This window comes from Neodiprion fabricii, chromosome 6 (genome assembly GCF_021155785.1).
Source record: "Neodiprion fabricii isolate iyNeoFabr1 chromosome 6, iyNeoFabr1.1, whole genome shotgun sequence".
NCBI lineage: Eukaryota > Metazoa > Arthropoda > Insecta > Hymenoptera > Diprionidae > Neodiprion > Neodiprion fabricii.
This window is the reverse complement of record NC_060244.1, coordinates 7,354,444-7,374,911: the sequence shown is the minus strand read 5'-3', so window position 1 is coordinate 7,374,911 and position 20,468 is coordinate 7,354,444. Positions and strand designations below refer to the sequence as shown.

Here is a 20,468-nt window from a genome sequence, read left to right as displayed (position 1 = left end):
TCGATCGACGGTGAACGACGCTCGCCACTCGCCGCTCGTTCAAAACCCTTCACCGCTTCGTAATTAAGACGTGGTTCGTACCGAGAGATTCTCTTGAAAGGACCTGCTCGTAGCGCGCGCGATTCGACTTGCTTAATTTTGATTGGTCGGTATCCGTGTTAGAATCCTGAAGCAAACCTTCGTTGACTAGAACAAGTTCCCTAAAACGACTGGTTAAATAGTGACAGTCAACAGTAACATGTTGCGTATTATTCACGTAGGGATTTGGGATAGATTAACGAAAACATTTTATTCGATAACTTTTCTATGTAGAACACACTGTGGAGAAAGTGGAATTAGTTGAAAACTGTTGTCGTTCCCGTGTAAAACCTAACGAAAATAATTTTTAACATTTTTTCGAAGATTCTTAGAAGCGGTAACTTTTTTTCTCCAACATCTTGGTATTCAACTCGTATTTGCAAGGCTCAGATTTCCTCTAATACTGTTTCAAATTGCACTGTGAAAAAAGTTTATTTACTGTACAAACGTGTATTTGTACGTGAGAATAATAACGGTTTCGTTAGGTACTATTATCAAATTTTAGTCGAGCCAAATATGACTAGTTAAAAAATTTCTATCGATCGTTATTTGACTCGATTGAAATCTGACAATAATAACAAAACATTTGTTTCACCATATCCAAATATACGTTTGTCGACAGTGAATACAAATTCTCTTCTCAGTGTGTGTCGTGAATAAAACGAGATCAGAGTTAAGAGAAAGAAAAAAAAATCCTCAAAAAAAAATGAAAGACGAAAATATACATTATTTTACAAGCACGTCGTGATCAGGTTTGTTTCGCCTTTGACGCAGGTCTCGTCGATCAACAGGGTGCTGCGCAACCTCGCATCCCAAAAGGAGCAGCAAGCGGCGGCGGTCCAGGCCCACCAAGGTGCGGAGAGCGTTTACGACAAGCTGAGAATGTTCAACGGACAAGCCGCTGGCTGGCCGCCGGCTTGGTACTCGGCCACGCCGCCTCATCATCCCCTGGCACCCGGACTTCCATCCTCCGCCGCTCCCGGATCCGGTCAGTCCCTACTGCCCGGAGGTCAGCTCCACGGACGGGACGATTCCCTGCTGAAACGTACCGGTGAGTAAGACTTTTCGTAACGGTCAAGTGCGCACGAAGCGGGGATGAAAGCTCGGAATTCGGTAAGCGTAAGGTAAAAAAACGTGCGTAAAACCGTGCTTTAAATCCCCCGGAAAAAAATTTCGCATTCTTTAATTAAAAACCTATTCAGCGCGTCTTCACCTCCGGCATACGCTGGGTATGCGTTAATTATTCAGGCACGCATTCTGAAGTTCAACTAAAATCTGGACCGCTTTTTGTCCCGCTAAATAATAACGACGAGGGATAACTTGGCCCGTGTGTTTGCAAGTCTCTGCATCTCTCTTACTAACTGCAAATAGGATGAACAAAAGTTGGTCATGCGGGTCGGATCTCTCCGAAGGTGATCGTTTATCCAGATGCGATCTTTTTCGATTACCTACTGCATAACGTGTGTATAGGTGTAGGTATATACCTAAAAACCTCACATCTCTCTCACGCAGTGCGCTTATGGAACTAAGCACGGTTTTCTTTCTATCGTTACGCACAATCAGTCAGAGGATCGAGAATTCCTCGTGTATAATTATCACCATAATTCAGGCATCGAAAAGAGTAAGATTAATTTAAGAAATCATAGGTATCAGCACCTGGTGCAATTGATTTGTTTTCGAGGCACGTCGTTGCCTTTGAGTTGTTACATCGTTCATATTAAATAACATGATATCAATACCGGTATAGTTAGATTATTTTTTCCATTCTTCCAACTAGTTTAAAGAAATAATTTTAAGTAAAATTACTCTGCAAGAAAGGAATTATTAAATATTCTAACAAGATTTTCTCCACGATTAGGCGTAGGTATACACGATTCTTAAAGTTATTGTGCGAGTTCCTTCATATGTTTTATAAAAAAAATCATTTGCAAATTCATATCGAGGCCCGATTCGACATCGTCAGGACGCAACACCGCCGCACTCCAAGCACTTTATTACCCCGCGGTACACAATAAATTCCCGTAATGAAGCGGCGCGTGCGTCACCCGCGCAGTGAAAATCTTTGAGGATATATTTCCCATAGCCTTTTCCGAAACTGTAAACCGGAACACGGTTGCACCGCGTAGATGCGTATCTGCACCCTGCCGGGCGGCCAGAGGGGATGATTTTGGAGTCGGCTCAGGGGGCGGCCGGCGCTCGGTTAGGCGGTAAGCAGCTGACGATCGGCGTCGGGACGTCGTAGGCCTGCAGAAAGGCCTGCAGATCCGACAAAGGGGCGCCACCCTGCAAGAGGGTTCGGTGCGCGGAGGCGGAAGGTAATCGCGACGGGCCTGCCTGCCTGGGGTCGGGGGTTGACAGGCGCTCGGGGGCGCCTCTATATCTATATTTATCTATACATATATACATATACATGGAAAGAGAGGCATGTACATCTATATATATAAATGTGCTATATATGTTTCGGGTATAGGCACGGTGCGTCCAGGAACCCCCAACAAACCTACGTCATCTGCGAGCCCACCTAAATAATTCAATAATATGTCTATCTAACAGCAACCCGCGCCCTGCTTTTTTGATAACCATACACATTCGGAATACATACGTATACTATATAAATAAAAAAGTATATCTGGGGACAGTGGGAACCGCAAAAATGCTTTTATTATTACTGTGTTTATTTTAATTAAGCGCGTTATTCAAATTCATTCGTCATATATATATATATATATGTATACGATAGTGGGAATTTTTGCGGTGGAGGTCGGACGCGCCGGTCAATAGGCAACCAAAGTAACGTCCGAGGTAAGCTTGCTAAGCGTAAGATGTAACTTCGGTTGCCTATCTGCTGGTGGAATATCGTTGGCGGTGGGATCCGGTGCCAAAAATTAACGGTATATTTTTGGTATTTAACTGATTTTACAATTATTCTTTGTTACGGTATAAACGAATGTTAGTAATCAGTTTCCGAAAATGTTGCCTCAAGTTTTTCGTCAAACGTTTTTACGTTCGTGAAAAAAGTTTTTTTTTTCAAGTATTGATATACATAAATACAGGTGAAACAATTGCGGACGGTGATAATATGATTTGTTTTTAAAATTGATTTCTCTATTTATACCGAAACAAAATCTTTGGCCTTACAGGCCTGATTTGAGGTCTTGTAAAATTCGAAACGAAATAACACTCAGCAATTAATTTCGGCGTAATTATAATACACGAGAAAAATCGATTCGCGGACCTTAATTGAAGGTCAAGATACCAAAAGTGGATACCATGCAGACACAAATAGGGCGCTCGTCGTTTCCGCTGATGAAAATGTGTGGGAATGAGTGCAATCACCCCCTGAGATTCCTGCACATAGAATCATTCGGGATTACATCCGTTGGTTAAGCACTCAGTCGTCTGTGAACATTTACTAGATGTCGGACAAATGTATGATAAATGTAACACGGTGGCATTATACGTACATTACTTACGCACACTGATTGATCCAGAATATTTATATAATTGATAAATATTTATATAATATTAATCGGTAGGTGTAAATCGCGATGTCAAACTAATATTGCTGCAATCGTCAGGATGTATAAGGTTTGGCTTACAATTTCAATGTCGTAGAATTATTTTTGTGCGAATCTAAGTTACAATCATCGGTTATTTTATGGATAATTTCACTCGGTTCAAGTTTTCGCACTCAATGAGACTCGTCGTCTTTGATTATTACTGCAAATCATCGTAATTGTCAGTCAAATCGTCATTCGAAATTTGTAATTGGATTTCACGAAACGGTCGGAAAAATTGTACGCAACTTTGGGCGGTTTGATTTATACGGTTTTGTAAGTACCTCGTATTAAATATATTATTATACCGCCTCGTTCATCTTGCGTATACCTTATTCTTTTTCATTCCTTCGATGTCTTGTTTTTCGAATTTTGACGTATTTCGATCAGCCAACGGACTATATAATGCGATTTGACTCGCGTATAGGACGCGACATTCGAGGAGCAAAGATGAAACTTGAAACGCGCTTAGATTGAGGTCGGCCGAAAAATAAATGTGAAATAAAAATTGTGTGCGGAGAGAAAAGAGAGCCTTCTTACAGCGCAGTAGACACATAATGTATATTACGCTGGACTTTTATTCATTTTTTGTATCTTTTTTTTTTCCAATACTTAATGTATTTTACCGATGGTTATAGTGAAAAAAACTGTCAGATTTTGTACAACGAACAATACTTACGTCGCGCTCTACAATTATTCGTATATACAATATTATACATATCTATAAAGTAACGTTCGCAGTTTACAATCACGTCATAGTTTCCTTCGTGTATAATATAATTTTAGCCGACTGATATTTAAGTCTCGGTTAAACAGAACAACACTGTGTAAAATAGTTCTTTACATTGTCCACATTTAATTGGGACTGTTATAATTGCCTTCCGAGATCGTGTATACGTATGTACGCGTATAATCGAGCCATGCGAAAAGCTTGCGGTTTGCATAGTCAGCCTTCGCGCATTATGCTCGCTGCGCTAGATACACGCCGCGGAGGTTTGGGCAATACGCATAAAACGTGTATAACTTGTATTAGATGGGTATATAGTACGCCTAGTGGATGGACAATAGACACGGCTTTGCCCGTCAAAAACATGCCCCGTGTACGGGCGTTCTGTAAAACTAGGTGTATAGGCGTACGCGGGGTGTGTCGTTTTATTGACTTTCGCATTACGCGCGTTTCAACGTCCGGTTTACCCTGCAATGCCTATACGTGCGTTGGTCGATGCTGCAACGACGAAATCTCGTTTAAAACGGTGCCGAATTATTTACCGTCAAAATATCTACATTATACACGTGCGTTAATCGGAAAAGAGTTTCAACGGTAAATCGTATGTAGCGAGAATCGAGGGTAAAAATTTCTTTTCTACTTGTTAATCCTCTTTTCACAAATTTTGTTACGTATATGTAGTTTAGGAATCTTTTTCTTATATACTCGATGAAACGAAGTGAAAACACCGGTTCTTCACGGTTTGTTCACAGATACCGGATCGCTACTCTCTCATCAGCAGGAAAGCACTTCCGACGGTAACTCGGAGCACAATTCATCCGGAGACGAAGACTCCCAGCTAAGGTTAAGGTTAAAAAGGAAGCTACAACGCAACAGGACATCTTTCAGCAACGAGCAAATAGACAGTCTTGAAAAAGGTAACAATACTCTGAGAACCTATCGTTGTATAAGCGTACAGTTTACCGGGAAGATTGAAAGCTTTCACTTCGTTCATTCGCTTCGTTGTACATTTTTTGCAAGGAAAAAAAAGAATTCATTTTATATAATTGTACCGTTAAATTCACCTCTACCTATTCTCATAATTATCATACCTGAGTTTATTTTGTTGGTATATACCATGTATCTGATATTTTCCTTGATACTATCAGCATATTCAAGTTTTAATATTGAACTTGGCAAAGAGTTGTTGAAACTTTCACACTCAACTGTCAATAGTTTGGCTATCAACGTTTTCACCCCACGTTTCTTTTTTCAATGATTTTCACGCACCTCTTCAAACGGCACTCAAGGATCCCGAATTTTTCCGTCCGTTTCAGAATTCGAGAGGACGCATTACCCGGACGTTTTTGCGCGGGAGCGTCTCGCCGAGAAGATTGGTTTGCCCGAGGCACGTATCCAGGTGAGTGTGTGCTGTGTGTGAGAGCGCAGAGAAGTCAGAGCGAACACCGCGCGAATAGTTATTTTCACCCCTATAGGCAAAGGCAGATTATACGATCCTTGCACAGCATCGGCGCACGCTGTTATCAACGCGCTGTCAAATTTACTCTTTACTCCGGACTCGCGTGCGTTGCGAAGCCGACGATTTCAAGTTCCGGGTTACCCGCAAACCTGCCCAACCGAATTACATTGCGCGCGATACCCAAAAGCGTTCTCCAAAATCGTGTACGCGAAAGGGTCCGTTTTATTTCGGTCTTAAAAATCTAGAAGCAGCGGAAACGCCATTGTTTAACAGCGATTGTTCGAAACTGTTTATTTATCAAGTAGTGCAAAAACTTTAAGTCGAAACAGGAGGCTGCAAGCATTCGTCGCTCGGTCATCGCCAAATTAATCGTTAAAGATGCGCGACGTCTCAGGTCAGGCTGGCTGTGCCCGGTGTACCTTGCGCCTTCGGGCATAATTTACACGTCTCGTCGGTCAGGCTGTAAGGGTTTCGAAACGGTGTTTGACGCGTGGAGAAGGTAATATGGAAGCAGCCACCGGGTTCGGAGGGTCCGCGTTATGGGTTATGCTATGGGGTACGTAGACTCGGAGGGTACGAGGATCGCGACGCTGTATGCGGCGAGCAAACACGGCACAGAGCGAGTAAGAAGGGCGCAGGGGGGAGGGAGGAGGAGGTAGGCGGGCAAACAAACAAACAGTGCCAAGACCCTGTTGACGCGTGTTTTCAAGCTTCGTTGGCTGTTATTGATCTTGCTAAGTGTAGGCAGCACAGCCTGAAGGATAGAGAGGAGGCTCGAGAGTTGCGCCAGAGAGTAAAGGAGGCATGCTCCTCGCGTCGAGGAGGAATGGCGGGAAAGAGGGACGGCTTCGAGCCGCGTCGAGGGCGGCGAAGGGAGAGGGAGAGGGAGAGGGAGAGGGAGAGGGAGAGGGAGATATGGCTCGGGCTTGGGCTCGCGGTGAGAGGAATCGAGCAAAGCCTAAGAGGGTTCGGACGCAACCATGGCAACCGGCCTGGCATCCCACGGGACCCGCTACTCCGATTGGCCTTTGCTCGGCCTGGTTTCCACCTATATCTCATGGTTATACTGATTTCGCGACGCGCACGTTATCTCCTACAAATCTCTCCCCTTACTCTATAGTTCGAACGCGGCTCTTCTCTTTTCTCTCACGCAATGGCCGGCTTTGGCGCCGATAAACACGATTATAATTTCGAGACTCCGTGGCTCTCTCTCTCTCTCTCTCATCTCTTTCATCACCCCCCTTTAATACTCTGCCCCGCGTTTTCCCACCTAAGTGTCTCTAAGTAAGCGGACGCCAACCGCTTTTACACGGTTATGATAGACGTACCATCGCGTTATTACGTTACGTATATACTATGTATATATACGTGTATAGATATTTAGCTTGAAGGTCTTAATATTGTCGTCATTGTTATTACTATTATCATTATCGGTATCATCCAGCGGAGGATATAAAACTTGTGTGTAAGATTTAAAATATTTTCCCCGATACATTCCGTACATCGGTTTGCGTCAGTGTACCGACACATTTTATTCGGCAACAACGTAGATTTTTCGAGATTTTATAGAAAAAAACGCGTTACGGTTGAAATATATCACCTGGAAGAGCAGGTCGTTACTCGGTGAACATTGAAAATCGAAATCCGTTAAAGCTATTTAATTATTATAGGTATACGAAATAGTAGAATTAAATATTTTGATCATACTGAAATTGGATAGCTTTCAAACATTGTTTGAAATGTGAGACACAGCTCCCAGCCCGAGTAGACGGAAATTATAACAGCCGTTTTGGGAATATCGACACCGTGTATTAGCCGCGGCTAGCTAATTTTGGGCGACAATGGGTTGGCCGAAGAGTGAATGTGATTGGGATGGCATGATGGTTGGGTACGAATGTACACTCACAGATATAACAAGGCGTCGTTCGAGTATTGCGTAACGCACCAAGTCTATACGTGTACTATCTACGGTCATCGATATTATATCATAACGTAACGTAACGCACTTACCTAGCTGCACGATATCTTAGCTAATAACATACAGCGCACTCTCTCAATAGGCCCACAACAGTACAAGAGGAAAAGCGATTTTCCAGAAATCTGAGGTCTCGTTAGGGCCGGCCTCTCGTGCAGGCGCGGATACGTTGTTTACATTGGTTATACTCCCATTTCGTTTTATTTCAACCTGGAAATATACTTGCGTGTCAATTTATTTAACAACGTATTCCTTTTTTTTTTTTTTTTTTTGTCGTACATAATTATTCGTGTAAACGTTTTACACGATAAATTGTATGTTGAAATAGGAATAAGTTTGTTCCTGTGGTTAAAAAAAATGACAGAATCATCGCATTTGCTAAGCAGTCGTGTCGAGAGATTACTGCTTCAAAGATAAACCCCTATCGAGAGAGTGCACTGTATTACATGTATGTTTACGTCGTTTGTTAATTACCGGAAATGAGCACGTGGTAGTATATTCGGTATAGAGAGCGTAGGAACGTTGCGTAGAGTTACTATGGGCGAAAGGGAGGGTCCCGTAAAGATAAAAAAAAAATGGCGGTACGCGATACCTGAACGATGCTTTGTATGTTACAAGGCTGTCCTGCAGGCACGAAAGATGCGATCGCCCGGTCATGCAGAGAGTATATGTATGCGTATGTGTAACGAGATTATAATTAATCGAAAATTTATTAACGTTACCGTTCCGTTTTCGGGTTTTCTTGCAGGTATGGTTCAGCAATCGTAGGGCAAAGTGGCGACGGGAAGAGAAACTTCGTAACCAAAGGAGAGCGGCGGTAGACCAGGTTGTCGGCGGTGGTAACGGGGGTGGTATCAACGGATCCGCGCCACCCGCAGCCACCCCCGCAACCCCGAGACTCCCCCTCAACGCCGGCTTCAACGCCATGTACTCATCCATACCCCAACCGATCGCTACGATGCCCGACACTTACAGGTTTCTATATTTTCCAACAATTTTCTTACGAGTATTTTACGAATTATACGCAATTCAACCGTCGTGCGCGCCTCTGATTCCGCTAGAGTGAAACGGAATCGATGGAAATTAAAGTTGTTCGGGTGTTATTAATTCGATCATTTTCACAAAATATTAACATCGTTAAAGTTCCTCAAGTTAGGTTGGGGAAAAAAGAAAATCGAGTCGTTCTTCTTTGACTCAGTTCAAGCCAGCCTCGGCTACCTGTATCGGAACTTGTTGCAACGAATATTGAAAGTTTCCGATTTTTAACAAAATTATCTTGAAGTTCATTTTACAATTACGAGTCTCTTTTGAATAATTTTTGATAAGAAGAAGAGAAAAAACACAAACAGGCAATTAGTTACAGAAATTGTGAAAATTTGTAACGCCTTTTCACCCGAAATACCGCAAATCCTTTTTAATATTATCATTTCGTATTCCCGTATCCCCGCAGCTCGATGTCCGGAAGTCTGGGCGGGTCGATGGGCGGAAGTTGCCTCCAGCAAAGAGCGGAGGGTTACCCGGCGTACGTGTTCCACGAGCCACTTCACTCCCTAACGCAATCCTATTCGCACGCACATTCCGCGGCGGCCCACTCGCAACCGCATCGCGGAATACCGACCTCCCATGGGGGAACGCCGACCACTCCCGGGGGACAGCCGGCTGGTCCCGGAGGCGCGACGTATCAGCCGACGACATCGACGGCGACCGGTAAGTCTGAGAACACCCTTTTCCGTTCTTCGTTACGTTCGTGTGAAGTCAGTGATCGTTGCACGCAACAGTTACACGTCTGTACGAAAGAATCGGAAGATGACGGCTCCGCATCTTCTCGCATGCGTGCGCGCGTGCCGTGCGGAAGGGAACGAGATTGCGGAGACTATGCGGAGGGAGGTGGCGGAAAAAATGAAAGGAGGAAATACGCCAACGACAATGGCTCGGCGTTTGATTTTTTCCTCCTTTTGTCATCCCTCGGCCCCCCTTATTTTTTTTTTTTTGTTTTCTTGTTTTTATTTTCTTTGTTTACACCAACCCTCCTCCGTATTATTGATCTCGGAGTAAACTGCGGGCATTTTCCACTTCGGAAATGCGGTTTACCGTTCGTTGCGCTGGCTATCGTTGTAAAATTGTCTGACTCAACTTAACCTGGATAACACCGCTGCTGCTGCTGCTGCTGATGCTGTTCCCGCTGCTGTGGTGCAGGCTCGGTATAATACGTACCGAGGGAGCGAAAAGAATGAGAGAGAGAGAATGGGGCCTTCCACACTCCAATTAACAATCCACTTTCTACCTCCTTCTGTGGTGCACGGCCGTTCAGAATACCAGAAATTTTAACGATCGCCGCGAGAGCAATTGCGAACCATCCATCCATCCTTTTATCCCCGTCTCAGCTGCCGCTGCCATCCACCTCTTGTGGAACTACCCGATAAATAACGATCAATTAAAGTGGTCGAATCGCCGCTAAACATCCGCCTATATTGTATGTATTATACCTAACGGGAAAAAATGACCGGTGTATAGTAACGCGTACGAGGCGCGGCTTGATTTTCAACTACATATTTCATTAGTAACATTCGCATAGATGCACGTTCTACACGTACGAATGCGCTTTACCGGGTGATCAATCAATCGCCGGCTGAAGAGCGATGTAATACCGTGTAACGATTATTCGATTCGTACTCTAGTCTCTTTTTTATCCTCTCTATCTGCGCCTCTTCTCGTATATCGCAATTCTACCGACACGATTCGAATTTTGTACGCGGGATGAAAGTTTAATCGATCGCTGTGTTACAACAATGGCGTACCGAGAGGATAAAAGCTCCTACAGCGTTATAATTACGCGTCGCGTTGTATCGGCCTAGTTATGCGGAATGGTGTATGCGGCATAATTAGTTTAATTGCGACGAAGGAATAATGTGGCGGTTGTGGCAAAGTTAATATAGTATAATAACCCTGTGTGCGGTTGGTAATATAAGCATGTATAGGTATGTGTAAAACGTTTATTACTTTCCTTTTGTTTCGCACGCTTGTATTCTTTTGAATTCATAATTTGTATAACCTGACGCCTGCGCTTGGAAAGCCTGCAGGCTGCATATTGTGTTCCGTGCGGATCTATAATAAACGCGTCTATGGTTATACAGCTATTTTACGCATCGCTGCATGCAACTCAAACTCCTCCTCTTCGTTCCTCTCCATCCCGCAGTTCTGTGCCGTTGCTCACCTTCGTGCTTGCACCCTCATGCTTGCACTTGCAAATTGTGAGTAACTCATGGCTCACGAACAGGTGGGTCATTATTATCTTGGTAGGTAGGCGGATATAAGGTAGATGGGTTTAAGGTACTTGTTGCCTGCGCAGCGCGATTTGTCTCTCGTGCACGTAGTTTAGGAGTGTGAAAATTCGATAAAAAACGTGGGGGCAAGTCCATTCTCGGCGATAAATATCGCTCGTGTGACATTACGAACATGTACTTGCATAATTGCGCAAAAATATGATCACGCGTCGTGATTACGTGGATTGAAATTAGTCAAAGACGTAAATCTGATAACGATTGATTACGTTATGCTCAAACGACGATTTATAATATTGTACAAATGTAACATACAGGGGTGGCTGCTTTTTAATTAATGTACCAAAAATTTGAAAAAACAATATATTAAACTAAAAAAGTAGGTATGCGCGCGAGAAGTTAATCCCAGTCATTCCACTGCGAAGCGGATCGTTGATTCTAGATTGATAGGAAGTGAGGATAAAACAGAATGACGGGAGCGGGTAATCACTCGGAATTCTTTACACGTTTAGAAAGCCAGCTGCAGCTGATGCGGAGAGTGAAAAATACGTGTAAATTGTACGCATGGTCGATATATTCATCATATAACCTACGGTTTCTAGTGAAACACGAGGAAACGAAATTGAAGAAAGTAGAAAATCGCTCTCTCGAAATTTACCTCCGGATGTGGGGAAGGGTATACCGCAAATGTATAAAGTAAAAAACAATCTAAACGCGGAATTGATTTTATATTTCGTTTTCAATCTTAGCTCAAACCTCGAAGTGTTTCCGATTATTGCTTGTAGTTTTTATCATCACGGAATAGCTATAACGAGGTATCAAGAGTAAGAATTTTATAACGACGCAACGTTACAATTTACCATCGAAGTACTCGAGTACCTACTACACCTACGCGTAGCGGCAAGTTTTTTAGACGATTGTATCTTACAAACGTAAAAAGATGAACAAAAAAAAAACAAGCAGCTTCACGGATGAAGGGATTATAGCGCGTCTAGCCGCGTTAGTAGTCAAGTTATATGTTTCGCCCAATCTGTACATAGGGCACGTACATATTATACACATAGAGGGGGGATATTATAAAAGCAAAAGTGTATAATAACTGTGGGAGAAACGCGGCCTGGCTAAGACTAAAAATGCGAAGGTACCTACGTAGTTACAGACATACCGCGTACTTGCTGGGTATAATATACACATAATACAATATATGTTAATACATCCAGGCATTACACAACCGCGTGCAAAGAAATTATATCATATAACTTTTTTTTTTTTTTTCAAACACACCCGCACACAGACACGTGTATATGTACAGAGAGAATCGCGGCGGCGTATATAAGGACGCGAATTGTATAAAAGGATTTTAAAACAAATCTCGCGGAGCCGGTGGGGCGGAGAGGCCGATGGGGGGAAGGAGACGGGGGAGGGGGGGGCGGGGGAGGGAAGAGGGGTTGCCGCCGCAGGCTGAATCGCAGAATGGGATGTTCGCTGGTTTTCTCCCCCCAACGGTGAAGCTTCGCGCGGGGCGGGAGTTTTCCATTTTCTATTTTCACTCTTTGTGTGTCACTCCCCCTATCCGCAATATCGTCCCCTGCCCTCCCTTGTTCCTCCTCCCCGCCACCCCGCCGTTCTCGCACCCTCTCGCGGCCTCCGCACGCCGCCAGCTCCGTTTAGCGAAAGCCGCGCACCGGCGAAGAGGAGAGGAACCCTAGGCTCCGTCCTCCGGTGGAACCTCGGGTTGGGTTGGAGTTGGGTTGGAGTTGGGTTGGGTCTCGGCCTCTCGCCTGGGCGAGCGCTCAATAACGTGCGAAGCCAAAGGAGGGGGCGGGAGGAAGAGGGCACACGCTGTACATCCACCCTGCACACCCTCCCTCTACTCTCGTACATATGTACAACCATCGTTATGTACGCGCTGGTTCCCACCTATACCTATGTAAGGCGAACACGCGTATGTAATACATAACCATCTACCAAATATCCAACCACCCCCATCGAACAGATATTCCCTAGCTCGGCTCTGCAGACGGAGAGCGACGGCCGATACAAAGTCTCTGGTCCTCTGTTCGACGTTTGTTAGAGCCATCCGTGTCTTCTTCTTCTTCTTTTTACATTCCCCTTTTTTTCAACGTTGATATACGTATGTACGTACCTACGTAGGGTAGTTACTTATTTCAGGGGTTCGACTTCCCGTCCGGGACCGTTCCTCCACTTGGCTTGATCGTCCTTTCTTGGCATTTCTTCACTTGTATCTGTACATGTGTATAGGGATAGGCAATATCTGCGTTGTATACGTATACGTTCTCTGGAAAGTACAAGCGTGATTGCGATCCGGGATGGAAAAAGAGACGCCAATTTTGCGAAAAAATATATCGCCACTTTTTCATCTCGAGGATTCGCGTACCTTTTTATACGTATGGGGTATACCTATGTTATGTGCACTTATTAAGTTCTGTCTTTTTTTTTTACTCGGTTCAGGCGAATTCCACGAAACCGAATGTGTAAAGGGTTTTGTTATTTCAACTCCGGTTCGCTTACGTTGGAATGAACACACTCCTCGACTTTGATTACGATTCGGTTGCGCTCGAGGTAATTATCCGGTTTACTTGTTACGTGTACCTACCTCGGTACCTGATAATATTTTCGTTTTATACCGGCGTTACTAAAACACTGCTTGTTTTCATTGGACACACTTTACGCCGTTGTTGCGGAAGTTTTTATTTCGTTCAAATTTATCTTGCATTATTTAATAGGTTTGTTTTAACGAACACATTCGATTTCGAGGATTTCTCCTCGCGCAATCTTTCCACCAAGCTTTTTTCTTCATCGACAGGTTCCCATTGCACGTGTAATCTTTTTGTTTACGGTATAGCTCTTAAGGTACGTTTTCACCATTGAAATAGAGTTGGTGATATTTGCGATCGATGTATGACACCCGGGAGAGGGAATCTACCGATGCGATTTCGCAAGAAAATTTACGATCAATTTTGTAAATTCGTTTTGTGAAACTTGGCAACTTTTACTTTCAAACGCCAGTTGAAACGGGGGAAAAGTAACGAGATTAACGAATTGCTTTCGATCCAATTCTTACGGTGAATTAACCGTTGATCAAAATTTCGGTAGAGCATTTCAAACATAATATTTCAGCCAAACATGAGCTCTTAATATTGATATTTAGAGATGCCTATACTTTACGCTTTCCATTTTGCATTTAAATAACACTCAAAAATCAAAAAATTTGCCATTGTCTTTCTCGTAAACGGCTTGGCTTATAAACTATCCGAATACAGATTCTTATAGGAAATACCACGCTCTATAAAGAAATACTGAGATAGAATTTTTCTAACTCTAATCGATTTCCGAACTCTAAATATCAGTATAAAGAGCTCATATTTGGTCGAGATATTACATTTAAGATGCTCTACCGAAATTTTGATCCACGTTTGAATTTTTTCTTTTTTGTTACACCCTAACGCGCACAGTGTTGGAAATCAACGTTTTATCCACCGTAAGAATCGAATCGAAAGCAATTTGTTAATCTCGTTACTTCCCCTCCCCCCCCCCCCCTCCCCCACCTTCAATCGGCGATTGAAACCAAAACCCGCAAAGTTGTGAGAAAAGCAGCCTATGTAACACGTACGGAACGTAAGTATTCGATTACTGTATTCTACAGGTTATTACCGAAGCAATTGTTCTATACACATAACACGGAAAATGTTACGTATAAATGCAGAGGAAAGGGAAGAATTAATGGATTGAATAGATATTTATACGGTAAGCTACGAGTATTAAATGTATACGTATAGAGAGATCTGTGGTAAGTGCAACCCTTCGCGTAGTTTCGGTCGTTCGAGTATCAACGGTTATTACTTATATTACGGTGACAACATCCCCTCGTAATAACATCCCCGTTCGTACACACTAATATATTATATAATATGAAGTCGCAAATACTTGTCGAGCTGGACCATTGCCTCGCAACAATGACACAGTAGGAGTATACATATACGACGTGTCCCACTCTCATGTGTTCTTAGTTACGCCTTTACGTAACGCTACGTGCCGGCAGTGATCAATCATTTTTCAACCCTTGTATCGTTTCCGCCAAATGAGAGAGAGAGAGAGAGTTATACAGTCACGGAGTGTCACCCAGCCCACACCCTCATTCTACACTTTGTACACGCAGCATATTAGCCATGCGAAGGGTGCGACTCAAAAAGGGGAAAAGAAAAAGAAAAAAGAAAATTGCACGTCGCCCACGTGTGATAAACTGCCGCACTTGTACGCGCAGCGGTATCTGTGTATGCCGATGAATGTTCACGGAATATAAAAAAACAAGAAATCCGTGGATGGATCGCTTGTCTATACATTATATAGGTATGCGAAATTTTCGCAAATTGATAGAAACGAGGAAGAGTCGAAACTCGGAGATATTTTGCAGTTCGTTCCAGAGTATGAGAGAAGGAAATTTGAAGTGTGACAGAAATGAAGATTGTACAATTGAATATCGTCGAAACCCTGCATTGCCAACGTTGTATAAAAAATGATGTGTCTATAGTTTGAAGTTTCGTTTGATTAACACAAGTACGATCGCAAAATGTTTTTAACGATGTAGCGCGAATATTTCGTTACACAAACTATCAATTCTGCCTAACTTTAAGAGGATTCGTTAATTCCACGACTTCGATCCAGCTTGATCGATATGCCAAATATAATTCCGGTGTATAAAAACTCGATATTGTTGTTGCTGTTGTTGTCGTCGTCGTTGCTGTAATACCGCCAACTCTGGATATCGTTGTACCTTGGCTTCGTAATTGTCTAATTCCAGGCGTGATATCGGCGGGAGTCTCGGTACCGGTTCAGATACCCTCGCAGACTCCGGACCTCGCCGGCAACTACTGGCCACGGCTCCAGTGATCACAGCTCTTCGGGTTCCCGGCGACGAGTCTCCTCGTCGGCCAGGAGAGCCCGCCGCCACATCCTCCAGCTGCCCCAGTCCCACGACCGCTGCTCGCAACCCTTGGCCTCGCCGGGCAGCACCCCCAGCACCATCCTCAGCACCACCCTCAGCACTCCCAGCACCCTCAGCATCAGCCAAGTCCGCCGGCGACTACCTCGACGCACACGTCCGACGGTAGCGAGTGAGAAACGGAGCCGCGACTAGGACCTCCGACATTCGCGAGAGGCCCGGGTCAACCTGCAGGGTAAACCAAATAATATTTTAAATACCTACACCTATACTCGACATTTTTTTTAACGACTCGTATACGTTACGTTTTACTTCCAGCGATCGACGTGCGCGGTGAAATCGGCAAGTTTTTTTTACAAATATATATATATGTGTGTGTGAGTATTTTAGTTCTCATCGCCATTGGCAATGTAAGGAAAGCTAGAATTGGTTTCGGTCGGAAATCACTTTTTCGAACCTCTGGAATCCGAAAAACAAGACTTTTAGAAAAAAGTCCGTCTGTCGGTTGTCCCGACAAATTCTCGCGATAATCTCGGAAGCGGCTGAATGAAAACACCCGAAACTTACGGAATTTTACAACGAAACGATGGGCATGAAAAATTGCCATACCTCGTTTAATTTGATCTTCCGGTTCTACCGGAAATAAATCTATTTTCAATGCTTTACCGACAAACGTATACCTTATCCTTCTTATTAATTTTCCCAAATAAACAAGTATGTTTTTCCCAGTTTACGTATTTATTTAAAACAAGATTTATAAATTTTTCTTTAGTTAGAAATTTTTTTTAAAAACTTTTTCAGTCGGCTGCCGCGTTCTATCAGTTTTGCATTTTTTGATTATTCGTTTTCGAAGTCATCGCGAAAGTTTGTCGAACAGATCGACGGATTCTTCCCTTTCCATGCCGATAGAAAGTATCGCAAAAAAATTGTTTCTCCGGCTTGTTTCTCTCCGGACACAATCGGCAAATATTTTTATTTAATAATCGCACAAAAATCACGATGCAGGATCGATTTTGCTACGCTATTTACAGTCAGTTATATACAACGACATATTTTTTTCTTTTTTTGCAACAAACAGGCTCGAACAGATAATTTTTGCTGCAGGATACTTCGATAAATCTTCAATGATCTCAGAACGACGGTTTATGGTTATTGCTTTGGATCCCAAAGCAATTTTTGACGTATCATTCTTGCCGGTATATTTTTTTGTAGCCGTCGATCGTTGGTTGTCAATTTAAAAAAAAATTTTTTTTAGTTCGGCTTGTTTTTTTTTTCTAAAATGAGACAAAGAGAAATAATATCAGAGGAAAAAAAAGAAAAATTGAAAAAAAAAAATTGATAAGTAAAGGGAAACGAGAACAGCAAAAAAAACCGTTTGTCTTCAGTTACAGATTGTATAATAATAATATGACATAGCATTTGTTACCTTTGGTTTAGTCGATATATTATAGTGTATATGATTATAATTATATAGTTAACATTGCCATTGTATATATATATATTTAAATAATAGTACCTTATATACCGAATGCCAGTTATTACATATAATATACAGTTCCCAAGATTTACAACCTCTTCGGCTGAATCGAAGGTCGTCTTCACACGAAGAAAAGACAAATACTTAGGGGGAAAGAATAATTTTACCTACAGTAAACTTGTAGTCTATAATCTAGGTAATATTCAGTGTATTTTCTTTCCCATGATGCAATCGAAGAAAAATTGATAACGAATCCAAGGAAATAATAATTTCGATAGATCTTACACGAATACAGTTCTTTGTTGCAATAAAAACAAACCCGAGTCAAATCGATTTTTTCGTCTTATGAAATATACATATAATCTTTCAAGGAATGTTGAAACGTATGATTTCTTGGACTTGACAATATTATTATTTTTTCTTCGTTGTGATAATCTAACGCGTGGCTCGATTCGATAAAATTCGATTCACCATTATATATAACGTACGTTTTTACCTATACCTCTGCAACGTCTACCTAAATATGCATAAGTTCGAACGGTCCGAGTCTGAATCTATTAGTACAAATGTCGTTTTTCGTTTTATTAATTTTTAACATCGCTTCGTATCAGTTATACTTTCGCGATTGATTTTCCGGTAGCGATATTCGACTGAATTTTTTTTTATTTTCTCATTCTTGAAATGAATTTCGCCGGTGTTAACGCCTCGTGGATTGCAATTCCCTGGGTATCTGATTGTGAGTTTTATTACCCCTCAATTTTTGCGAGTTGAGAGAGAGTCGTGTGATGAATTCGTGTAGGGGACGATCAGCTCTGTGTGAATTTAGGTGACGTTACTTACCTGTCTACCTAACTACCTTACCTTACCCGTAACTACTACCAATCAATAGATAATCAGAAAAGCCGAAACAGTAAATCGTTGTGTTTTATTATAATTATAATTATCGAAATATCATAGAGTGTGTCAAAATCATCCGTGCATAAAACACGTGACAGTACAGCGAAGCAATTGATGATTATTATAATACCCACAGGAGCTACTTACATTGACATTATTTACGGTCAGTTAATTAACCGATGCAATTTCTTTGAAAACACAATTTTCGCATTATTATTATACTATACGTACAGTAGATGAACGAAGAAGAGGAACAAGAAGAAAAACAAAGACGATGAAAAATAATAAAATAAAAGTAAAGTAAAATAATGTACATTAGTCTTAAATTTATATTTTTGGAGAAAAGAAAACGTAATAATTAACGAATAACAAAGTTAAAGTTCTAATTGGAAACAGACTTTGGCTGCATATTCGTATATAATAAAAAAAGAAACAGATAATTCTATATGCAGCGTCGCTTTCGGTTCGGCATTCTGATACTTCGATCATTCCAGTCGATTATGTCAAATTGTAACACACACAACACACACACACACACACCCATCTTGCATAATACTTCCGTGTTAAACAGGGATCCCTTCGACAATCTTGACGCATAGCCGTCCTGAACCAACTTAATGCGTGACACGTGTCAGACACATGAAACCACTTTAACCTGTTGCTAATTACTCGATGTACGAGCGAAATGGTAAGCATGCAGTGCAACCTACGTACATACGCTTGTGATAACGATGCCTAATTGTCCTCTAAATTGTGCTCATTCGGCCTTAGATTAAAACAAACACTGACGCGAGTAATTATCGAAAGTAAAATTCGAATGAAACTGATAAATTGTTACTGTGTAAAATGCGCGCCAATATTTTTCCTTCTCTTTTATCCTGAAAACTTTTCTTCATATGGAGGATTTCCAATTGACAGATTCATATGCCTCGACTATATTCTTCGATTACGGGCTCGCAGATTTATCAAATGTAGTAGTTTACAGTGATTCTGTGAAAATTCTTGGCTGTGTCAACAATAACTTCAATATTTATTTCATTTACGATTCATGAACGTATTAGTGAGAAATATTGACGCAATGTATATGAAATTTTTTTATTAATACTTGAATCAAATCAAGAGTGCGTAATTTGAAGAGTATTATCATCGTTTTTAAGGAGAAGATTGACTGGGACGTTTTGCGTATGATAATGTTCAATGTATAACATGGAAGTGATATGCAAAAATTCACTTACGAACTATAAATAAAGTGTAATAAATAAATTGATAAAAAGCAAAGTGACAAAAAAACAAAAAAAAAAAAGCAAAAACATACGATTAATAAATAAATTTATTAAACGAGAATGGATAATATATATAAATATACATATTATATATATATATTATTATTGCGGCAGTAATCTATGTAAGTGTTGTGAATATTGAGATAATATTGTTGCTGTGATTACCCATAAGAGAATTGTAATTAGTAGCGAATAGAAACCATTGTTAGGTGTCACTGTCTCGATTCAATAAATGTTATTAATTCATTTTAACACCGTTGTGATGACATAATCTGTAATCGTTGACGCGAAAAGATGCAGACTATCCACACAGACCTTTCCACGTTCCAAACTCTACGATCCAACTTTATAAGTTTAAAAAATTCGATGTGAATTTAATATCTCATTATTTACAGGGTCAATACAGGATTGATGTCCGAATAGATACGGCTGCTGATTTTTCGCAAATTTACAAAAATCATAGACATTGGTTTTCGGCCTGCAGCGTAAATAAACGCCTATGAGAAATGTTTGAAAATCCTGTGCGCGGGGCACCAACTCGAGAAGGCGTACACCGAAGAGTATAAAGGCCCGTGTGCACTTATGAAAAGGTCTTTTCTAATCCCGTTTCATGCCGGCGTGAGCCCCCAAGGATCTTTTCGAGGATAATCACTCGCCGCGGTGGCATCCTCTTTTCCACGAGGCGAAACGTTTTACTAAAACGGGGTTCGCCGGCTCCGGACGACTCGCACGAGGAGATGAGGGGGCTTCCCGCTTTTCACCCCCGGGGGA

At 41.9% G+C, this 20,468-nt stretch overlaps 1 protein-coding gene across 3 annotated transcripts in view; it reads left to right on the top strand.

The window, feature by feature from the left end:
* Positions 1–19,949, top strand: part of LOC124185168 (paired box protein Pax-6) — an 89,084-nt gene extending 69,135 nt beyond the window's left edge. For 2 of the 3 annotated variants that reach the window (XM_046575642.1, XM_046575641.1), the window contains 6 exons: positions 853–1,129; positions 5,115–5,279; positions 5,679–5,761; positions 8,545–8,771; positions 9,247–9,503; positions 15,900–19,949. In XM_046575642.1, coding sequence (XP_046431598.1) covers positions 853–1,129; positions 5,115–5,279; positions 5,679–5,761; positions 8,545–8,771; positions 9,247–9,503; positions 15,900–15,988 — 1,098 coding nt within the window. In that variant the 3' untranslated portion in view covers positions 15,989–19,949. The remainder of the gene's footprint in view (positions 1–852; positions 1,130–5,114; positions 5,280–5,678; positions 5,762–8,544; positions 8,772–9,246; positions 9,504–15,899) is intronic. The other variant, XM_046575643.1, reaches the window with a different exon arrangement.
* Positions 19,950–20,468: the final 519 nt, after the last annotated feature.